Here is a 24,629-nt window from a genome sequence, read left to right as displayed (position 1 = left end):
GTTATTATCGCATTTACTTCGTAATAAAAATCCAGCTTTATTTATTATTGAAAACTAATGACTAATCCAATGAATATCTCGTTGGTAACCAGATCAGTTGTGACCTGAATAACCGACTGATAAGCGGGGTGGCTTGACTGGTTCGACGGATAAAGGAGTCTATGAACGCCAAACGCACATTTTATTGGTCAATGGCCAGATCAGTGGACAGTCTGGAATAATCTCGACTGATGGGTGGCTGGACGTATAAAGGAGTCCAATTGCTATCTTACAATTGGTTCATTTGAATTTTTGTTTCATTGTGATTGGTTTGACGGATTTCGACTGATAGCCAACTGAACTAACATAGTCAAGCTCACTGTCTGAATTGAATGTTTGATAGTTTCATAGTGATGTTTATAAGCATGATAGAAACTAAACTACAATCAGATGGAATTTATGGAAATCTTTTACAAGTTAATATATTGACATGAATGCTGCTTTCCAAACTGTGAATTTTTTCAAGAGGGCGAAAAATTTATGGATGAATTGTAAATGCTTGGCAAAGACTATTTCGCGAGCGACATTTCACTCATTGATGTTCAAAAGAAATCCAACATTGTTTTGAGTTTTATCAGCAGAAATTTACATCCAAAATCGTAAGTAAAGGACAACCGAAGTGTATGCATGAATGTAATATATCAAAGTCAATTTATGCGAGTGTGATGCGATTTATGTTAATATGCCGTATGGTAAGCAGATTGATGCTTCTAAAATTGTTGTTGCCGAAGGACTTTTAGCTATGATTTCTTTAGTGCTTGGGGAATCGTGACCGTTATATGGCAGCGAAATCCTACATCCTGCAATTATATTTCAATGGACAAAAATCAATACAAGGCCCCATACTATTATTTACTTTATCATAAACAAATGTTTGGGGCATTTCAGTTTGTGATCATTGATCATTCAATCATTAGACAGTTATACTACATATTGTTTAAGATTTGAGAAAAACTAACATTGATTACATGAGAAGCTGTTTACTATAACCTGTGATTTTGAGTCTTCTGATCCATGAAGCTTTTATTTTGACAATTTGACTGGAATGGTATTAAACCTTAGTACTTCACATACATGAAATGTTGTCCCATGTCACATATTGTCCCTTTTCTAACTGAACACCTCATGTAGACATGTAAAGGTGTGTTAATCTACGGCTCATACCAGATTGTTTGCCATAAATTCCAGGGCTATTGATGTATGAAAAGCATTTTCTATAAAGTAAAAATGTCTTCTATGTATGCAGATAAACCTTGAAATTTGGCAAAACAGCAAAGTATTTTTCATGATCACTAGGTTATTTTTCTGATGATCATTATAATTTCTAAATTAAATTATTTTAGATTTACATTTAAACAAGCTTTGATCATATGAAAAGATATTTATCATAACCAGTAAGCATGACACATGAACCAATTTTAACATTCATGTAACTATATAATTAAAGACATGTTGGTTACATTCTGTTTGTATTTGCAAATACAATGCTACAAGTGATTGCTATATAGCACACCTTGCATATACTTACAGGAGATAATATTCTAGTGAAATGCCTAATAAACATTGATGGCATTAAGCTGTCCTTAACTGCTAATTTTCACTCTGAAAATTTTAGCTTAATCTTTGGCAGAAAAAAATTTTGAGTTTTTTCTCAAAAAGTGAATTTGCTGGTACTGATGTGGAGATGGGTAAAGGGCTACAATAAACTTGCATAGTTTGAAGTCTGGCTTTTCTATATCTATGAACTGTCACTTGTAGTACCAAATTTCTAACTTAACTCATTACATAGAGGTTTGAATGGGGGTCTCTAGGGGTCTATGCCTGACAACTTGGTAGAAATTTTTTAAGACTATATCTGTTTTGAATAGCATTAATGTAAAATAAATTTACGTTCCTAGACAGCTAATGAGCCATATATTTGGCATGATGATGAGCCGAAATATTTGGCAAAACATTCAAGTATTGTTCACTTCAATTTTTTTTGAAAAAACGTAAGCAAAATGTGTTGTTTTTACGCAAAAAACGATGCACACAAAATACATTTTGTATTGCTCTAAAACGCTGAAAATGGCATTTTCAAGGCTCTGAAATTCAAAATTTCTCAGGGGAGAATGCCTCAGACCCCCCCCAGGTGCGGAGCGCCTCCGACGTTTTATGACTGATGTTTGAAAAATCCTAGATCCACCCCTGTTTTTAGGCTTTCTCTAGCCTTATTTTTATGCTAAGTGAATGGTAAATTGATGGTAATTTAACGGAATCAAACAAAACTTAAAAACATCAAAGACTGAAAAATTGTTAAAATTCATGTTACGGTAAGCATTTGATTAATTCATACCTACAAAGCTGATTATTCATAACCGTGTGAAATATAATATAATTTTACACAAGGATTATACAGCTAACAGAAATGTGGAAATCTTGCTTTCTATCGAATTCATAAATATTGTGATGAAGCATTTCTTTTAACGGGACGTAGTTTAAGGTAAATAGAGGTATGGAAAATTCTACTTCTCCATATTCCAAACATATTCTCTGAGAGTCGTCTTTCATGCGATGAACGATAACTGAGTTTTTCTTTCCCAAGTGAGTCAAAGCCAACAAAAACGTAGGGGACACATTCAGGTGCTTCAAAATCATTCTCATCCCACTGGAGATCATCTGACAAAGGCGGGGTTTGGGGTGGAGGCAGTTTCAGTCGATTTTGTATCAAAGCTTCAAAAAATGAACTGTTCCGACAGACTCCACCATCACTTATTCTACCTTGGCACCCCACATAAACCTATGTAAACTTGTAATCATAATCTACTAGGGCTGATATGACAACGCTAAACCATCCCATGTACTAGTGAAATGTTGACTCACTGCAGTAGGGATGGATTTTTTATGTGTTTTCCATCCATTACACCAAAGCAATTTGGGAACAGACACTGTCGTTGGAATTGGTCCGAAATGCGCTTCCATTCCTTCTCGTTTTGAGTAATACAATAACTTCACTTTCAAGTTATTTATAAATTTCATCACACACCTTAGGAATCAATGCAGAAACTGGTGACTTGCCAACATGCGTAACTGATAACTAAGGCTTGAGTAGCTTTCCTTCAGCTACAAGAAACCTCAATGTGATGGAAAGTCGTTCTTTATGTTTCATTGGTTCTCTTATGTTTGTTGATTTTCTTTGCAGGACACGTTTTAATTTTTCAAGAAGTTCCTAAAATGCATGAAAAACAAATAATCTAAATTACATAGCCAATCTACTATAACTATCTGCTGTCCCTTTTAACGGTGAGAGTGGGTTATTAGTGTCTTTTATTTGGTTAAATGACATCAGGCTACAAGATTCTTTTACTTTGATCTTTCAAAAATGATACATTATAGTATGTGTTAATAAATGTTATTGATACTTACAAGTAAAATATAAATACCTGCAATTTAGAAGGTATTTATATTTTAATGTAAATACCTGCTAATATAATACAAAAATAGCTTTTAACTTGTCATGGCTTATACTTCAAATGTATTTGTATCCACTCCCAAATACCGTCGATAGCTTTCTTCGTCTTCAAACCTCAATTCTTGAACAAGGGCACGATAAGCATCTCTTTCCTTTCTTCTTGCAATCCAACTCTTTTGCCACACATTGCGTATTTCGGTTGGCATGCCTTTTTCCTTTTTACAACAACGGCAATAAAAAACAGCAACAGCGGTGATTTTCTTGGCTTCGTGGTCAGCAATTTGAATTGATTAACTCGTCGTTGTTTTGACTGCCCATTTTGCTTTCAAACTACTTCCCTCGTTTTTAAATATTCCCGCCATAAAGTTTTCTTCTCTAATCATGATGCCAAGGCAATGAGCTCCTAAATTGCAGTATCAGGAGTGCCTATTGCCAGTGCTATATAACATAAAACAAAGGCAATACATGGGCAATTTAATGTTGTGTTCCTAATTTATTTACAAACGGCGCTCCAAAGGCTACGCTTAAAAACACATAAATAAAAGAGACAGCAATTATTTAATAAAAAATTAAAAGTTTATGATATTTTCTGTGCTACACCTTGACTGGAAAATTTTTTGTCATTTTATCAATCTGGTTAAAGAAAATTAAAAACTACTAAGCTATTATAAATTTTGATGAAAACAAAAAAATCATGCGCTGCTACTTGGAAAACAGGGTAGGGTCTTTGCAGCTGATCTAAATACTTCATGAATTTGATGGCAATCCTTTTTGGTACTGTTGCCTATACTTTACCTACAAGGCAGCAGTTTTTACTAAGTTCATTAAAACATAAATGACTCATTTTCTGAGCATGATCATCTGAAATGGTTGCATCACTTCTTATCATCCAGGTAAGTTTTCCATTTACAGTACAAATATAATGTCGAAAAAGAATATCTCCTTTGTGATAAATCCCATGAATATAGCAGTTTTCAATTTTAAAGATTGCTGATGGTCCACGAGAGCTTTCAATATGAAACACGCCATAGCTTGAAATTGTATTACTGGTAGATTCCCGAACGTTTTCCTTGTTAAAAACAATATTCGCAAGCGAATTTGGATCAAATCCACTGCTAGACATTAAAGTGATTTCTGTAACAAATGCTTTATTTTTAACAATCTGTTTCAATTTTACACTATTTTCTTTTGCCATGGTCCAAAACTTGTGCAGATCGGGTTGAGAATAATTCATGTGATAAGAAAATACATATGTGAACAGTCCCAAGTAATCATCTTGAGGTTTTTTGTTGCCCTAAGATCGGTTGTTGCAGGCAAACGTTGTTTCTAAATTCAACATTTTTTTATCTTTCTCGTCCAATAATTGGTAAAATGCCAAATTAGTAGCAGCCGTTATTGCTCCTGTAACTGTACAGCCGTTGGCTTTGCAAGCTTTGACAATCATTTTTGTTTCTTCTTCATTAAATGTTTTCATTTCTAAACGCTCAACTGACTCTGGAAGGACTGTATCCAAAGAGAGTGGTGGATATTTTTGATAAAATGGATTAAAGGCTTTCTTCTTAAGTTTGTATAAAATCATTTGCTCAAATAGAAAGGTCAAGATCGGGCGAACACCAAAGTAATTAGCGATGAAGCGAAACAAAGTATGGCCGACTTTATCCTGCGTAATCAAACTGTGCGCACTTGGTAACAATTTAAGACTTGAAACTTCTTTTTTGTCATAGCTAATTCCATCGGATATCTCATTAAGACTATTTATAAATTGCTCCACAAACTTAACTGTAGAAATGCCATCGATACAAGAATGTTTAAAAGAAAACATTATCATATTTGTATAAACCTGTGTTGTGGTATTATATTCCTGTTGAAGTATAACAGCTTTCCATGATAAATTATTTTTATGAACCGTTGAGGTGTACTTGTATATTAAATTTTTCCAATCAGAAATTTTATCATCAGATTTCTTGATATCAAAGAGCGGAATAACGTCGTCAATATTTTTTATGTCATAGTAAACTTCGCCATCTTTCTTGGTTGAGATTACACATCTCAGCATTGGTTGACGCTTTACTAGCAGTACCAGAGAATCGTAAATATCTTTAAACAACAGACTTTGTTTAGATGAAAGGGATACAACACAAGATATATTTCCGGCTCCTTCGTTCAATGTTGATACACATTCAAATAACTTCTCATTGAAATCGAGGCGCCTACTGTTCCCATTGCATACAATATTTCCTCTGGACGATAGAGATTTGAGAAATTTAAGTGCCAAGAAAAGAAGCGAAAATAGTACAAGCAATTGCAAGAACAAGCTGCTATATTCCGCCATTTTAAGAGCTTTATGGTTACAAACTCATAAACATGTACCAATTTGATTTGAGTGTTTTGCGGCTTAGATAAAGACAAGTGAATGAGCACGTGACAAAAGCAAGACCCGCCTAATATTTTTCAGGCCTTGTCAAGTCAAAACCTTTTGTTGTTTGTATGTAAATTACCTGAAGAAAGGAATGGTACCGAGTTGTGACGTATGCAGTGTGACACATCAGAGAGTGCTTAAAAAAAATTTAATAACATTATTAGAATATAAGTTATTATTTTGCTTCAAAACGTGCAAAATGTCGGATATTGAAGCGAAAAATTAACCTGTGGCCCAGCCGTATCAGTTACAAGAAAAATATAAATACCTGCAATTTAAAGCTATAAATATAGCTTTTAACTTGTCATAGCTTATACTTCAAATGTATTTGTGTCCCTTCTCTAATACCGTAAATAGCTTTCTTCGTCTTTGAACCTCAGTTCTTGAACAAGGGCGCGATAAGCATCTCTTTCCTTTCTTCTTGCAATCAAACTCTTTTGCCACACATTGCGTATTTCGGTTGGTATGCCTTTTTCCTTTTTACGACAACGGCAATAAAAACAGCAACAGCAGTGATTGTCTTGGCTTCGTGGTCAGCAATTTAAATCTCGTTTCGAGAATTTGTTTATTGAGAGATTGCTACTTCTCGTCATGGCTTTCGTGTTGTTTGTGTTGCATTGTAACTCCTATACACAGGCTATTTCGCAAAAAATATCTAGCCGTTAGAACAAGCAACCGAAAATCAGAACCGAAACAATCGGATCCGACAAATCGGATCGTGTGAACGGGCCTCAATTTACTGTTTTGCTTGAATTGTGCACAGTTGATTATTAAACATGCTAAATATGCGTACCACTATTTTGTTGTTTATGGAGGTACTCACTTCTTTAAACATTTTTCTTGTTGTCTTACAGCTATCAACATGATTTTTGCTAACTCGTCGTTGTTTTGACTGCCCATTTTGCTTTGAAACCACTTCCCGCGTTTTTAAATGTTCCCACCATAAAATTTTCTTCTCTAATCGTGATGCCAAGGCAAATTTTTTACCTCAAAGCCTAACTGCCCTTGAGCTCCTAAATTGCAGTATTAGGAGGGCCTATTGCCAGCGCAATATGACAAAAAAACAATGACAATACAATTGCAATTTAATGTTGTGCTCCAAATTTATTTACAAACGGCGCTCCAAAGGCTACGCTTAAAAACACATTGATAAAAGAGACAGGCAATATTTAAAAAAAATTAAAAGCTTATGATTTTTTTGTACTACACCTTGATTGGAAAATTTATTGTCATTTTGTTAATCTGGTTAAAGAAAATTAAAACCTACTAAGCTGTTATAAATTCTGATTGGTACAGAAAAAAATCATGCGATGCTACCTCGAAAACAGGGCCTTTTATGTGAACAAAATATTTCATGAATTTGTTGGCATTCCTCCGTGGTATTTTTGCCTACACTTTACCCATAAGGCAGCAGTTTTTACCAAGTTCATTAAAACATAAATGACTCATTTGCTGAGCATGATCATCTGGAATGGTTGCATCACTTCTTATCATCCAGGTCAGTTTTCCGTTTACAGTACAAATATTATGCCGAAAAATAAAATCTGCTTTGTGGTAAATCCCATGAATATAGCAGTTTTCAATTTTAAAGATTGTTGATGGTCCACGAGAGCTTTCAATATGAAACACGCCATAATTTGAAATCGCATTGCTGGTAGATTTCCAAATGCTGTCGTCTTTCAAACTAAGATTCACCAACGTATTTGGATCAAATCCACTGGAAGACATTAAAGTGAATTTTTTAACAAATGCTTTATTTTTAACAAGTTGTTTCAATTTTACACTATTTTCTTTTGCCATGGTCCAAAACTTGTGCAGATCAGGTTGAGAATAATTCATGTGATAAGAAAATACATTAATAAACAGTCCCAAGTAATCATCTTGAGGTTTTTTGTTGCCGTAAGATCGGTTGTTGCAGGCAAACATGGTTTCTAAATTCAACATTTTTTTATCTTTCTCATCCAATAATTGGTAAAAGGCCAAATTAGTAGCAGCCGCTATTGCTCCTGTAACTGTACAGCCGTTGGCCTTGCAAGCTTTAACAATCATCTTTGTTTCTTCTTCATTAAATGTTTTTATTTCTAAACGCTCAACTGATTCTGGAAGGACTGTATCCAAAGAGAGGGTTGGGTATTTTTGATAAAATGGATTAAGTGCTTTCTTCTTAAGTTTGTATAAAACCATTTGCTCAAATAGAAAGGTGAAGATCGGGCGAACACCAAAGTAATTAGCGATGAAGCGAAACAAAGTATGGCTGACTTTATCCTGCGTAATCAAACTGTGTGCACTTGGTAACAGTTTTAGACTTGAAATTTCTTTTTCGTCATAGCTAATTCCATCGGATATCTCATTAAGACTATTTATAAATTGCTCCACAAACTTAACTGTAGAAATGCTATCGATACAAGAATGTTTCAAAGCAAACATTATCATATTTGTATAAGCCTGTGTTGTGGTATTATATTCCTGTTGAAGTATAACAGCTTTCCATGATAAATCGTTCTTATGAACCGTTGAGGTGTACTTGTATATTAATTCTTTCCAATCAGAAATTTTATCGTCAGATTTCTTGATATCAAAGAGCGGAATAGCATCTTCAATATTCTTTATCTCATAGTAAAGTTCGCCATCTTCGTTGAAATCACACATCTCAGCATTGGTTGACGCTTTACTAGAAGTACCAGAGAATTGTAAACATCTTTAAACAACAGACTTTTTTGAGATGAGAGTAATACAACACAAGATAGGTTTGCATATCCTTCATTCAATGTTGATGCAGATACAAAATACCTCTCAAGGAAATCGAGGCGTCTACTGTTTCCATTGCATACAGCATTTACTCTGGACGATAGTGATTTGAGAAATTTATGTGCCAAGAAAAGAAGCAAAATTAGTACAAGCAATTGCAAGAACAAGCTGTTATATTCCGCCATTTTAAGAGCTTTATGGTTACAAACTCATAAACATGTACCAATTTGATTTGAGTTTTTTGAGGTTTAGATTCAGATAAAGACATGTGAATGAACACGTGACAAAAGCAAGAGCTTCCTAATATTTTCTAGAACATGTCAAGTCAAAACCTTTTTGTTGTTTGTATGTAAATTAAGTTAAAAACAAAGAGATTATTCTGTGACCAAAGTCCATAAACTTAACAATCGCTATTTTCATCTTAGTGAACATGCTAATATGATGATATTTTCGACGAAGACAGAAAGTGAGAGCTCAAATCTCAATGAAAATAATTCCAAAGGATGGTTCCTTGTTATGCTACTGGTGTGCATGCATCAGTCAGCTTATTTTCATGATTTCATAAATTTCATTACTTTGTTACTTTTGTTTGCTCCATTTGCAAGAATTAAATTAAACAAAATCCCTGGTCTGGGATATTTCTTAACCGTGCCAAAGTACAATTCATCACCAATTTGGTAGAATAACTGTTATTTACCATCTACAAAACAACATACACAAATCAAAACAAAGACGATCATCATATTCATATTCAATTTTCCTGTCATCATCTACGTCACTAAGGAGTCAAATGGATGCATGTTGCTGATAAGTGCTAAAAGTCTAGCTGGAAAGTGATCAACAAGGTGAATATATCTCGACTCAATCTTAAAATTTCCCAAACCATCGGGGTACAAATCCTAATAATTTCGCGGAGAACCTACAATAGTGAAAAGACTCAGAACAACAAATCCACAATGCACTAGCTAGTCTCAACGACAAAATGAGTAGACTGACTGGTATTCGGGAACGAATGTACTGTCAGCATAATAAAGCTAACGAGCCTTTACAAGGAAATTGCCCTACGGGCAAGAAACGAAAGTCAGTTGCCAGTGAATCAGGCTCCGAAATGGAGTCGGACGCCTCGACCAACATGTCAAGAGGTAAACGATCACGTCGAGAAGAAACTGATAAAAGCATCAGCATACATGCAGGTGAAAGCGCTGAGGATGAAGCTGACTTGAGAGCTCTTACAAGCACTTCTCAGACCATACAAAACAAGGGGGGGGGGGAAATGACGGAAAACAACACCCTAACTAATTCGTCTTCAGCTTTGCTCGAAGACCTAGCAAAGGCTTTTTCTGATGATGAAAAGGCAGCAGGCCCTGGCATTACATCAACCTTGGCTGACATTACCTGGAAAAGATGGGGGAAAAGTTGACCCATGATAAACTAAAGAATATTTTTACAAATATTTTATATAAAATTGTGTCAGCATTAAATTGTGTCAGCATGATGGGTAAGAAATGCAACCCAAAAATGTGCAGCCAGTTGATCTCTTCAGAAAAGAAAAATGATGTACACTTGTAAAACGTACAACAAACTCTGCTTAAGATTACATTCGCAACCCTGGTGGGAATGAGGGAAATTTTATTGCTAATTTAGTTGATGCTGTAGCTTTGTTGTCACATGCACATATCAACTTTCCTAAATGCGGAAAGACCAAATTAAACCGGCTATAAAACAGGAATATGCTAGTATATGCGCTGTTAAAATACAGCAAGATAGCACTTTGTTGTTTGGCAATGACTTGGCTAAGACCCTGAAAGAAGCTAAAGAAGCAAGTGACGTAAGTCTTTCAATAAAAAATTCCTTAACCAAACCTTACTTTAACAACAAAAAAAACCACCTACCCAAATAAGACTACTCCCTCATATACACACGAACCGAGGAATTTTTTATGGAAAAATTAGCGGAGACTGCACAAAAGGAAAAGAATTGCAGCCGAGAAAAGACAGACAATCCAAAATATTTAATGAAATACAACGACTTCGAAACTCAGGAAGTAAATTCAAGCCTTTTGCATCAAAATTATTAACGTACCTCCAGCAGGCATGCAAAACGTTTAAAGCTGGACAGGTCGCTCATCAAATTTCTGAGTGAAGAAAAATTACGAGTGACAAGGAAATTCTTTCAAATGTTAGAGGAACAGATATTGAATGCATAGAGCCACCAACCCAGCACTACTTGCCTCTTCAAAAATTTCATACTTATGAATACCTCATTTTAGAAGAGGAAGTGAACAAACTAATTAAGAAAGAAATAATAACGAAAGCACTTTACTAAAAAGGCAAATTGTTTCGGGTATATTTCTACGCTCAAAAAAGGCCGGATCTTACCGACTTATTCTTGACTTAAAGCAATTCAATACTTATGTACCTTACTAACATTTTAAGATGGATTCAATCCATACTATAGTCAATTTAGTAACACTAACACCCAGTTATATACAAGAGTTACCAGACAGATGTCGTATATTGATTATAAATAAGTTAAAATAGACTAAACCTGGACGACACGTGAATTCATTGGAGCTACAAGGTTTTTATGAGGATCAAAAGCTTTGTGTTGTACGACATCTTCAAGAGTATCTACGCCGAACAAAACCATACAGAAAAGAACAAACGCAACTACTCTTGAGTTACATAAAACCCTATCATCCTGTTTCTAAGAACACAATATCTAGATGGGTAAAACAGGTCCTACAATCAGCTGGAATAGAGATTGCTAAATACTCAGCGCATAGTATTCGTGCAGCTGCAACATCAAAATGTAAGTGGAAAGAACTTAATATTAAAGACATATTAGAAGCATCAGGATTGTCCAATTCGGCTACGTTTGCAAGATTTTATTACAAACCAACAGACAATGTAAACCTAAGCTTTGGAACAGTTTTGTTAGGACCGTTAATTAGATCACATGATTGTAAAGATTTTTAAATTACATGGTTATGATTGAGTTATTTAACTAATATCTCGTAGTACAGAATTTTGAAATCTCATTTGACTCCGTAGTGACGTAGGCTGATGACAGGATGGAATTTTAAAATTAAACGAGACTTACCTGGAGGTCGAAATTTGATCAAGATTCTATCTTGTCATCAATCAGAAACGAAAGAGTCACATGCCCAGCTATCCCATCTCTCCCGTCTACTTTGTTCCTTGGTTTCTGTTTTACTATCGTTGAACACTGATCAGCAACGCGCAAACGCATCTCATGTGACTCCTTCGTCGCTGAATGATGACAAGATAGAATCCCAATCAAACTTCGACTTCCATTTAAGTATCGTTTAATTTTAAAATTATATTCATGTTCGTCAATATGCAATAAAATATGTAGAATAATTCGATCTTTTTATCGGAATTATCGTTGAAATACTCATGCCGTAAATACCAGTAAATACGTGTTGTAAGCACTTCTGACTACAGACGGCAGGGGTGGCAGATCATGATTTGTATTGGATAAATAGGCTAGTCAGCAAGATGATTCGTGGCGAGAGCATAGCTCATTTGCTCAAACCCACAACTTTGGGCCTTCATCGAAGAGGTATTTTGTTGTCGAAAATTTTTCGTAGTCGACAACTAAAAGTAGTGATAAAGCAGAAAAAACAGTAGTAGAATGAGTTGACGACTACTAAACGTGTTAAATTGCAATTGTCGATTACTTGCAGTTTCTCTTCAATAGTTCTTAAAATATTTTCCTATAACTTAACAATTGCTGTTTTCTTAGTGGCCGAAAATCTCTTTTCAACGTCTTTTCTACGGAATATGAAATATGAATTATAGAATCCCAAGATACACAAGTATCACCTGTTTCCGTAGTATACTTGTGATCATTGTACTTTGTATTTTTTAGGCTTTCTCTAGCCTTATTTTCACGCTCAAGTGAATGGTAAATTCACTAAATTGCTGGTAGTATATGAGAAACAAATAAAAGTCAAAAACATCAAAGTTTGAGAAATTGTTAAAATTCATGTTACGGTAAGCATTTGATTCATTCATACAAAGCTGATCATTCATAATCGTAGAAAATATAGTATAATTTTACACAAGGATTACGTAGCAGAAACAAATGTGGAAATGTTTTTATCGTATTCACACATATCTTTACAACAAAATAGTAATTGCTAAACAATTATGAGAACCTGAGGAATGATTTGTGATCAAGAATTTCTTTTAATAAGGACGTAATTTAAGGTAAATAGAGGTATGGAAAATTCTCAATCTACTTCCCATATTCCAAACATATTCTCTGAGAGTCGTCTTTCATGTGATAAACGATAACTGAGTAGGCGTTTCTCTTCCCCAAGTGAGTCATCACCAACAAAAACGTAGAGGACATGATTCAGGTGCATCAAAACCATTCTCATCCCACTGGAGATCATCTGACCGAGGCAGAGGTCCGGGTGGAGACAGTTTCAGTTGATTTTATGTCAAAGCTTCAAGAAATGAACCGTTCCGATAGACTCCACCATCTCTATTCTACCTTGGCACCCCACATCAACATATGTAAACTTCTAATCATAATCAACTAGGGCTGATTTGACAACGCTAATTAAACCATCCCTTGTACTTGTCAAATGTGGACCCACTGCAGTAGGGATGGACTTTTTATGTGTTTTCCATGCATTGCACCAAAGCAATTAGAAAACTGCCATTGTCGTTGGAATTGGTCCGAAATGCGCTCTATTTTTTCTCACTTTGAGGCATACAAAGAGCTTCACTTTCAAGTTGGTTATAAATTTCATCACACACCTTAGGAATCAATGCAGAAACTGTTGACTTGCCAACATGCGTAACTGATAACTAAGGCTTGAGTAGCTTTCCTCAGTTACAAGAAACCTCAATGTGATGGAAAGTCGTTCTTCAGGTTTCATTGGTTCTCTCACGTTTGTTGATTTTATTTGCAGGACACGTTTTAATTTTTCAAGAAGTTCCTAAAAAACATGAAAAACGGCTAATCTAAATTACAAAGCCCATCTTTTATAACTGTCTGCTGTCGCTTTTAACGGTGGGAGTGGGTTATTAGTGTCTTTTATTTGGTGAAACGACATCAGGCTACAAGATACTTTTACTTTGATCTTTCAAAAATGATACATTATAGTATGTGTTAATAAATGTTATTGATACTTACAAGTAAAATATAAATACCTGCAACTTAAAGCTACAAAAATAGCTTTTAAATTGTCATAGCTTATACTTCAAATGTATTTGTATCCACTCCCAAATACCGTCGATAGCTTTCTTCGTCTTCGAACCTTAGTTCTTGAACAAGGGCCCGATAAGCATCTCTTTCCTTTCCTCTTGCAATCCAACTCTTTTGCTACACATTGCGTATTTCGGTTGGCATGCCTTTTTCCTTTTACAACAACGGCAATAAAAACAGCAACAGTAGTGATTTTCTTGGCTTCGTGGTCAGCAATTTAAATCTCGTTTCGAGAATTTGTTTATTGAGAGATTGTTACTTCTCGTCATGGCTTTCGTGTTGTTTGTGTTGTATTTTAACTCCTATACGCAGGCTATTTCGCAAAAAAATATCTAGCCGTTAGAACAAGCAACCGAAAATCCAAACCGAAACAATCGGATCAGACAAATCGGGTCGTGTGAACGGGCCTCAATTTACTGTTTTGCTTGAATTGTGCACAGTTGATTATTAAACATGCTAAATATGAGTACCACTATTTCGTTGTTTATGGAAGTACTCACTTCTTTAAACATTTTTCTTGTTGTCTTACAGCTATCAACATGATTTTTGCTAACTCGTCGTTGTTTTGACTGCCCATTTTGCTTTGAAACCACTTCCCGCGTTTTTAAATGTTCCCGCCATAAAGATTTCTTCTCTAATCGTGAAGCCAAGGCAAATTTTTTACCTCAAAGCCTAACTGCCCTTGAGCTCCTAAATTGCAGTATTAGGAGTGCCTATTGCCAGTGGAATATGACAAAAAACAATGGCAATACAATTGCTATTTAATGTTGTGCTCCAAATGTATTTACAAACGGCGCTCCAAAGGCTACGCTTAAAAACACATAGATAAAAGAGACAGGCAATATTTAAAAAAAATTAAAAGCTTATGATTTTTTTGTGCTACACCTTGATTGGAAAATTTATTATCATTTTGTTAATCTGGTTACAGAAAATTAAAACCTACTAAGCTGTTATAAATTCTGATTGGTACAGAAAAACTCATGCGATGCTACCTCGAAAACAGGGTCTTTCCAGCTGATCTAAATATTACATGAATTTGTTGTCAATCGTCCTTGGTATTGTTGCCTATACTTTACCCACAAGGCAGCAGTTTTTACTAAGTTCATTAAAACATAAATGACTCATTTGCTGAGCATGATCATCTGAAATGGTTGCATCACTTCTTATCATCCAGGTCATTTTCCCGTTTACAGTACAAATATGATGTCGAAATAGACAATCTAATTCATGAGCAAGTGCGTGAATATAGCAGTTTTCAATTTGAAAGATTGCTGATGGTCCACGAGAGCTTTCAATATGAAACACGCCATAGCTTGAAATCGTATTACTGGTAGATTTCCAAACGTTTTCCTTGTTGAAAATAATATTCACCTGCGTATTTGGATCAAATCCACTGCTAGACATTAAAGTAAATTCGTTAATAAATGTTTTATTTTTTACAAGCTGTTTCAATTTTGCAGTATTTTCCTTAGCCATGGTCCAAAATTTGTGAAGATCAGGTTGAGAATGAATCATGCGATCGATAAGACTATAATACAAAAATAACCCCAAGTATTCGCCTTCAGGCTTTTTGTTGCCGTAAGATCGGTTGTTAAAAGCAAACTGTGTTTCTATCTTCAACATTTTCTTGTCTTTTTCATCCAATAATTGAAAAAATGCCAAGTGAATAGCAGCTGTTATTGCTCCAGTAACTGTACAGCCGTTGGCTTTGCAAGCTTTGACAATCATCTTTGTTTCTTCTTCATTAAATGTTTTCATTTCTAAACGCTCAACTGATTCTGGAAGGACTGTATCCAAAGAGAGTGGTGGGTATTTTTGATAAAATGGATTAGGGGCTTTCTTCTTAAGTTTGTATAAAACCATTTGCTCAAATAGAAAGGTCAAGATCGGGCGAACACCAAAGTAATTAGCGATGAAGCGAAACAAAGTATGGCCGACTTTATCCTGCGTAATCAAACTGTGTGCACTTGGTAACAGTTTTAGACTTGAAATTTCTTTTTCGTCATAGCTAATTCCATCGGATATCTCATTAAGACTATTTATAAATTGCTCCACAAACTTAACTGTAGAAATGCCATCGATACAAGAATGTTTAAAAGCAAACATTATCATATTTGTATAAACCTGTGTTGTGGTATTATATTCCTGTTGAAGTATAACAGCTTTCCATGATAAATCATTTTTATGAACCGTTGAGGTGTACTTGTATATTAAATTTTTCCAATCAGAAATTTTATCATCAGATTTCTTGATATCAAAGAGCGGAATAACGTCGTCAATATTTTTTATGTCATAGTAAACTTCGCCATCTTTCTTGGTTGAGATTACACATCTCAGCATTGGTTGACGCTTTACTAGCAGTACCAGAGAATCGTAAACATCTTTAAACAACAGACTTTGTTTAGATGAAAGGGATACAACACAAGATATATTTCCAAATCCATCGTTCAATGTTGATGCACATTCAAACAACTTCTCAATGAAATCGAGGCGCCTACTGTTCCCATTGCATACAATATTTCCACTGGACGATAGAGATTTGAGAAATTTAAGTGCCAAGAAAAGAAGCAAAATTAGTACAAGCAATTGCAAGAACAAGCTGCTATATTCCGCCATTTTAAAAGCTTTATGGTTACAAACTCATAAACATGTACCAATTTGATTTGAGTGTTTTGCGGCTTAGATAAAGACACGTGAATGAGCACGTGACAAAAGCAAGAGCCGCCTAATATTTTCCATGCCATGTCAAGTCAAAACCTTTTGTTGTTTGTATGTAAATTACCTGAAGAAAGGAATGGTACCGAGTTGTGACGTATGCATTGTGAAACATCGGAGAGTTCTTAAAAAAAATTTAATAACATTATTAGAATATAAGTTATTATTTTTGCTTCAAAACGTGCAAAATGGGGGATATTGAAGCAAAAAATTATTCTGTTGCCCAGCCGTATCAGTTGGAAGAATAACCACCACAAATTATAAAGAACACTGAGCAAACCATGAATGGCATTTCGTGTGAGGTTGTAAAGCCAGCAAGGTAACATTCAATTGTCCCATGGCTGTTAGTCCATGGTAGATTAATTTTTCTCCGAACTCTTTTATTGTTGTGTTATTCTGATGAGGAAGTGTATAAATTCATGTCGCCGTGTGCACATCATGTTATCTGTCGTCATAGTATTCCTAGATTTTTACCAACAACGTGCATACTTTCGAGAATAACGCAACAATTTGCTGTGGCTGCTCTGGATGTGGTTGTGGATATAGGAGAAGTGAGCCCGATAATAGCTTTTGACTATATCTGTTTTATGTATTTGGTATTTTTATGTGTAAATATTTTCTGTGGTTTTACCGCGTGCATATGTACTTTATTATTCATGCCACAGACTGCGTGTATTCCGATATAAATTACGAATTTCGTACTATCAAGATTGAAACTGCAATTCTAATGTTCATTTCTAAGATATGTTCTTGCAGCTGTAATGCTGATAATCAGATGGATATTCGGCATGCTTGGGTGGATAATATTACATTATATTTACTTTGTTAGTGCTGGTTTAATATAAATCATCATTGCCAAGGAAAATATCGTGATGTTTTTTTACTATTTTGTAATTATTACATCTATCGTTTTATTTGAGTATCCAGCTTATATCGATTAAATGCAATGCGAGAATCTCTAAAAATGTGACTACTGCCACAACCAGTATATAAAATATTTAAGGAGGATATTTGGTGATTTTTGTAATGTTAAAACGTTTATATAGATTTAAGTATTATTGCGCTGGAGGTAGTTTAATGAATTGTAATGATCGATGTAAAAGTGCAAGTATTGTATTTAGTATTGGTTATTAAATAACCAAAACCTTCACTCTTACTGCAACATATGTTTCTTAGTTTGGCGACAAACTTCGTTTAGTAATAAATTGAACTGATTCAAACCATGTATCGAGACTTTATAGCATAGACATTCCTGTATTTTTGTTCAACGCACTCAAAAATGCAATTCTAACTATTTAAAGCCACAATGTTTACAATATTTTCATATACAAATGTGCACTGTGTCAAACTGCATACGTCATCAAGACCTCTTGACCCCGCGCGATTTTGAGCAGAAAATATTCTTATAGTCCAACTTTGAACTTAAAATTTACCAACTTTTAGTTTAAATTACTGGACAAGGTTGGTGTCATTGTGATAAGAAAAGATGATATTTTTCGATAATGCAAAAAAAATTCGCATAATTTCATTTCATAGGCACTTTAATTAATGCTGTTTTCTTCGGGGTCGGAAATCTCTTTTCCAAGATCTTTGCTACAGAATATGAAATATGAATTATGGAATCCCAAGATACACAAGTATCACCTGTTTACGTGGTATGCTTGAGATCATTGTACTTTGTACTTTTTAGGCTTTCTCTAGCCTTATTTTTATGCTCAAGTGAATAGTAAATTGCTGGTAATTTAAGGGAATCAAACAAAACTTAAAATCATCAAAGACTGAGAAATTGTTAAAATTCATGTTACAGTAAGCATTTGATTAATTCATAGCTACATAGCTGATTATTCATAATCATGTGAAATATAGTATAATTTTACACAAGGATTATGCAGCTAACAGAAATATGGAAATGTTGTTTTTTATCGTATTAATACATATCTTTACAACAAAATTGTAATTAAATGAGATATGATCTTCGCACTTAGCTGGACAATTTAAGCAATCGTCTCAGGACCTGAAAAAATCAGGTGACTCAACGGGATTCGAACCCATGACCTCTGCGGTGCCGGTGCAGTGCTCTGACCACTGAGCTATGAAGTCACACAGTGGTGAGCAGGTCAATATTGTTGGGCTCATGTTTTCAATTTCAAACACCGCACTGCATTAAAACATTCATAAAATTGTAATTGCTAAACAATTGTGAGAACCTGAGGATTTATTAGTGATCAAGCATTTCTTTTAACAAGGACGTAGTGAAAGACAAATAGAGGTATGGAAAATTCTCATTCCATTTCCTCATATTCTAAACATATTCTCTGAGAGTCGTCTTTTATGCAATAAACGATAACTGAGTACATGTTTTTCTTTCCCAATAGAGTCATCACCAACAAAAACGTCGAGGACAGGTTCAGGTGCATCAAAACCATTCTCATTCCACTGGAGATCATCTGACCGAGGCGGGGTTTGGGGTGGAGGCAGTTTCAGTCGATTTTAAATCAAAGCCTCAAATATTGAACTGCTTCGACAGACTCCACCATCACTTATTCTACCTTGGCACGCCACTTCAACATTTGTAAACTTGTAATCATAATCTACTAGGGCTGATATGAAAACGCTAAACCATCCCTTGTACTAGTGAAATGTGGACCCACTGCAGTGGGGATGGACTTTTTACGTGTTTTCGATGCATTGCACCAAAGCAATTAGAAAACTGCCAATGTCGTTGGAATTGGTTCGAAATGCGCTCAATTTTTTCTCACTTTGAGGCATACAAAGAACTTCACTTTCAATTTGGTTATAAATTTCATCACACACCTTAGGAATCAATGCAGAAACTGTTGACTTGCCAACATGCGTAACTGATAACTAAGGCTTGAGTAGCTTTTTTTCAGTTACAAGAAACCTCAATGAGATGGAAAGTCGTTCTTCATGTTTCTTTGGTTCTCTCATGTTTGTTGATTTTCTTTGCAGAACACGTTTTAATTTTTCAAGAAGTTCCTAAAAAGCATGAAAAACGAGTCATCTAAATTACATAGCCCATCTACTATAACTATCTGCTGTCGCTTTTAACGGTGGGAGTGGGTTATTAGTGTCTTTTATTTGGTTAAATGACATCAGGCTACAAGATACTTTTACTTTGATCTTTCAAAAATGATACATTATAGTATGTGTTAATAAATGTTATTGATACTTACAAGTAAAATATAAATACCTGCAATTTAAAGCTACAAAAATAGCTTTTAACTTGTCATGGCTTATACTTCAAATGTATTTGTGTCCACTCCAAATACCGTCGGAAGCCTTCTTCGTCTTCGAACCTCTAAATACATGCTAAATATGCGTACCACTATTTCGTTGTTTATGAAAGTACTCACTTCTTTAAACATTTTGCTTGTTGTCTTACAGCTATCTACATGATTTTTGCTTACTCGTCGTTGTTTTGACTGCCCATTTTGCTTTCAAACTACTTCCCTCGTTTATAAATATTCCCGCCATAAAATTTTCTTTTCTAATCGTGATGGCAAGGCAAATTTCTTACCTCAAAGTCCAACTGCCCTTGGCGTTGAGCTCCTAAATTGCAGTATCAGGAGTGCCTATTGTCAGTTCAATTTGACAAAAAAAACAATGGAAATACAATTGCAATTTAATGTTGTGATCCAAATTTATTTATAAACGGCGCTCCAAAGGCTACGTTTAAAAACACATATTTAAAAAAGACAGGAATTATTTAATAAAAAATTAAAAGTTTATGATATTTTCTGTGCTACACCTTGACTGGAAAATACATTGTCATTTTATCAATCTGGTTGAAGAAAATTAAAAACTACTAAGCTGTTATAAATTCTGATTGGTACAAAACAATCATGCGCTACTTCCTCGAAAGCAGAGTCTTTGCAGCTGATCTAAATATTTCATGAATTTAATGGCAACCCTTTTTGGTATTGTTGCCTATACTTTACCTACAAGACAGCAGTTTTTACTAAGTTCATTAAAACATAAATGACTCATTTTCTGAGCATGATCATCTGAAATGGTTGCATCACTTTTTATCATCCAGGTCAGTTTTCCATTTAATGTACAAATATGATGTCGAAAAAGAAAATCTCCTTTGTGATAAATCCCATGAATATAGCAGTTTTCAATTTTAAAGATTGCTGATGGTCCACGAGAGCTTTCAATTTGAAACATGCCATAACTTGAAATCACATTGCTGGTAGATTTCCAAATGCTGTCGTCTTTCAATTTAAGATTCACCAACGTATTTGGATCCAATCCACTGCTAGACATTAAAGTGAATTCTTTAACAAATGCTTTATTTTTAACAAATTGTTTCAATTTTACACTATTTTCTTTTGCCATGGTCCAAAACTTGTGCAGATCAGGTTGAGAATAATTCATGTGATAAGAAAATACATATATAAACAGTCCCAAGTAATCATCTTGAGGTTTTTTGTTGCCGTAAGATCGGTTGTTGCAGGCAAACGTTGTTTCTAAATTCAACATTTTTTTATCTTTCTCATCCAATAATTGGTAAAATGCCAAATTAGTAGCAGCCGTTATTGCTCCAGTAACTGTACAGCCGTTGGCTTTGCAATCTTTGACAATCATCTCTGTTTCTTCTTCATTAAATGTTTTCAATTCCAAACGCTCAACTGACTCTGGAAGGACTGTATCCAAAGAGAGTGGTGGGTATTTTTGATAAAATGGATTAGGGGCTTTCTTCCTATATTTGTATAAAATCATTTGCTCAAATAGAAAGGTCAAGATCGGGCGAACACCAAAGTAATTAGCGATGAAGCGAAACAAAGTATGGCCGACTTTATCCTGCGTAATCAAACTGTGCGCACTTGGTAACAGTTTTAGACTTGAAATTTCTTTTTCGTCATAGCTAATTCCATCGGTTATCTCATTAAGACTATTTATAAATTGCTCCACAAACTTAACTGTAGAAATGCCATCGATACAAGAATGTTTAAAAGCAAACATTATCATATTTGTATAAACCTGTGTTGTGGTATTATATTCCTGTTGAAGTATAACAGCTTTCCATGATAAATCATTTTTATGAACCGTTGAGGTGTACTTGTATATTAAATCTTTCCAATCAGAAATTTTATCATCAGATTTCTTGATATCAAAGAGCGGAATAGCATCTTCAAGATTCTTTATCTCATAGTAAAGTTCGCCATCTTTCTTGGTTGAAATTACACATCTCAGCATTGGTTGACGCATTACTAGAAGTACCAGAGAATCGTAAACATCTTTAAACAACAGACTTTGCTTAGATGAAAGGGATACAACACAAGATATATTTCCGGCTCCATCGTTCATTGTTGATACACATTCTTGAAACTTCTCGATGAAATCGAGACGTCTACTGTTTCCATTGCATACAACATTTCCTCTGGACGATAGAGATTTGAGAAATTTAAGTGCCAAGAAAAGAAGCAAAATTAGTACAAGCAATTGCAAGAACAAGCTGCTATATTCTGCCATTTTAAAAGCTTTATGGTTACAAACTAATAAACATATACCAATTTGATTTGAGTTTTTTAAGGTTTAGATAAAGACATGTGAATGAACACGTGACAAAAGCAAGAGCCTCCTAGTATTTTCCAGGCCATGTCAAGTGAAAACCTTTTTGTTGTTTGTATGTAAATTAAGTAAAAACCAAAGTGATTATTCTGTGACCAAAGTCCATAAACTTAACAATCGTTATTTTCATCTTATTGAACATGCTAATATGATGATATTTTTGACGAAGACAGAAAGTGAGAGCTCAAATCTCAATGAAAATAATTCCAAAGGATGGTTCCTTGTTATGCTGCTGATGTGCATGCATCAGTCAGCTTATTTTCATGATTTCATAATATTCATTACTTTGTTACTTTGCTTCGTTTACTTCAAGCAAAAATTAAACAAAAATACCTGGTCTGGGATATTTCTTAACCGTGCACAAAGTACAATTCATCACCAATTTTGGTAGAATAACTGTTATTTACCTTTATCTTACAAAACAACATACACAAATCAAAACAAAGACGATCATATTCATATTCAATTTTTTCCTGTCATCAGTCTACGTCACTACGGAGTCAAATGAGATGCGCATGCGCATTGCTGATAAGTGCTAAGCGTCTAGCTGGAAAGTGATCAACAAGGTGAATATATCTCGACTCAATCTTAAAATTTCCCGAACCATCAGGGTACAAATCCTAATAATTTCGCGGTGAACCTACAATAGAGAAAAGACTCTGAACAACAAATCCACAATGCACTAGCTAGTCTCAAGGACAAAATGAGTAGACTGACTGGTATTTAGGAACGAATATACTGTCAGCATGATAAAGCTAACGAGCCTTTACAAGGCAATTGCCCTACGGGCAGGAAACGAAAGTCAGTTGCAGTGAATCAGACTCCGAAATGGAGTCGGACGCCTCGACCAACATGTCAAGAGGTAAACGATGACATCGAGAAGAAACTGATAAAAGCATCAGCATGCATGCAGGTGAAATCGCTAAGGATGAAGCTGACTTGAGAGCTCTTACAAGCACTTCTCAGACCATACAAAACAAGCGGGGAAATGACGGAAAACAACACACTAACTAATTCGTCTTCAGCTTTGCTCGAAGACCTAGCAAAGGCTTTTTCTCATGATGACAAGGCAGCAGGCCCTGGCATTACATCAACCTTGGCTGACATTGCCTAGAAAAGATAGGAGGAAAAGTTGACCCATGATAAACTAAAGAATATTTTTACAAATATAAAAGGCCATTAAATTGTGTCAGCATGATGGGTAAGAAATGCAACCCGAAAATATGGAGCCAGTTAAATTCTTCAGAAAAGAAAAATGATGTACACTTATAAAACGTACAACAATCTCTGCTTAAGACTACATTCGCAACCGTGGTGGGAATGAGGGAAATCTTATTGCTAATTCAGTTGATGTAAGTTGATATGTGCATGTGACAACAAAGCTGTAGCTTTGTTGTCACATGCACATATCAACTTTTCTAAATGCGGAAAGACCAAATTAAACCGGCTATAAAACAGGAATATGCTAGTATATGCGCTGCTAAAGTACAGCAAGATAGCACTTTGTTGTTTGGCAATGACTTGGCTAAGACCCTGAAAGAAGCTAAAGAAGCAAGTAGCATAAGTCTTTCAATGAAAAATTCCTCAACCAAACCTTACTTTAACAACAAAAAAACCACCTACCCATACAAAACTACACTCTCATATACCCACGAACCGAGGAAGTTTTTATGGAAAAATTAGCGGAGACTAAACAAAAGGAAAAGAATTCGAGCCGAGAAAAGACAGATAATCTAAAATATATAATGAAATACAACGACTTCGAAACTCAGGAAGTACCTTTTGCATCAAAATTATTAACGTACCTCCAGCAGGCATGCAAAACGTTTAAAGCTGGACAGGTCGCTCATCAAATTTCTGAGTGAAGAAAAATTACGAGTGACAAGGTAATTCTTTCAAATGTTAGAGGAACATATATTGAATGCATAGAGCCACCAACCGAGCACTACTTGCCTCTTCAAAAATTTCATACTTATGAATACCCCATTTTAGAAGAAGAAGTGAACAAACTACTTAAGAAAGAAATAATAACGAAAGTACCTTACTAAAAAGGCAAGTTGTTTCGGGTATATTTCTACGCTCAAAAAAGGCCGGATCTTAGCGACTTATTCTTGACTTAAAGCAATTCAATACTTATGTACCATACTATCATTTTAAGATGGATTCAATCCATACTATAGCCAATTTAGTAACACTGACACCCAATTATATACAAGAGTTACCAGACAGATGTCGTATATTTATTATAAATAAGTTAAAACAGACTAAACCTGGACGACACCTGAATTCATTGGAGCTAGAAGGTTTTTATGAGGATCAAAAGCTCTGTGTTGTACGACATCTTCAAGAGTATCTACGCCGAACAAAACCATACAGAAAAGAACATACGCAACTACTCTTTAGTTACATAAAACCCTA

General features: G+C 34.9%; 2 protein-coding genes and 1 long non-coding RNA gene across 4 annotated transcripts; 1 reads left to right on the top strand and 2 right to left on the bottom strand.

Moving 5' to 3' along the window:
- Positions 1 to 14,770: 14,770 nt before the first annotated feature.
- LOC124454339 lies at positions 14,771 to 16,573 on the bottom strand. Its single transcript, XM_047005153.1, has one exon. The coding sequence runs from the start codon at positions 16,515 to 16,517 to the stop codon at positions 14,967 to 14,969; it is 1,551 nt and encodes a 516-aa protein (XP_046861109.1). The 5' UTR covers positions 16,518 to 16,573; the 3' UTR covers positions 14,771 to 14,966.
- Positions 16,574 to 16,768: 195 nt separating this feature from the next.
- LOC124454460 lies at positions 16,769 to 19,882 on the top strand. The gene is made up of 2 exons (XR_006951459.1): positions 16,769 to 16,935; positions 18,992 to 19,882. It is a non-coding gene; the product is annotated as an uncharacterized LOC124454460 (long non-coding RNA).
- Positions 19,883 to 20,258: 376 nt separating this feature from the next.
- Positions 20,259 to 22,171, bottom strand: LOC124454731. Of its 2 annotated transcripts, XM_047005502.1 has the most exons (2): positions 21,621 to 21,932; positions 20,259 to 21,339 (listed from the first exon to the last, which is right to left on the bottom strand). In XM_047005502.1, exons 1-2 carry the CDS (start codon positions 21,674 to 21,676, stop codon positions 20,565 to 20,567), a joined length of 831 nt encoding a protein of 276 aa, XP_046861458.1. In that variant the 5' UTR covers positions 21,677 to 21,932; the 3' UTR covers positions 20,259 to 20,564. The 2 variants fall into 2 exon arrangements, with proteins under 2 accessions (XP_046861458.1, XP_046861457.1); XM_047005501.1 differs by having other exon boundaries at positions 20,259 to 22,171.
- Between the last annotated feature and the right edge of the window lie 2,458 nt (positions 22,172 to 24,629).

Source organism: Xenia sp. Carnegie-2017, unplaced genomic scaffold, assembly GCF_021976095.1.
Source record: "Xenia sp. Carnegie-2017 unplaced genomic scaffold, XeniaSp_v1 HiC_scaffold_3, whole genome shotgun sequence".
Taxonomy (NCBI): Eukaryota; Metazoa; Cnidaria; class Anthozoa; order Malacalcyonacea; family Xeniidae; genus Xenia; species Xenia sp. Carnegie-2017.
Note: the sequence above shows the minus strand (reverse complement) of the source record. Positions and strands in the feature narration are given on the sequence as shown.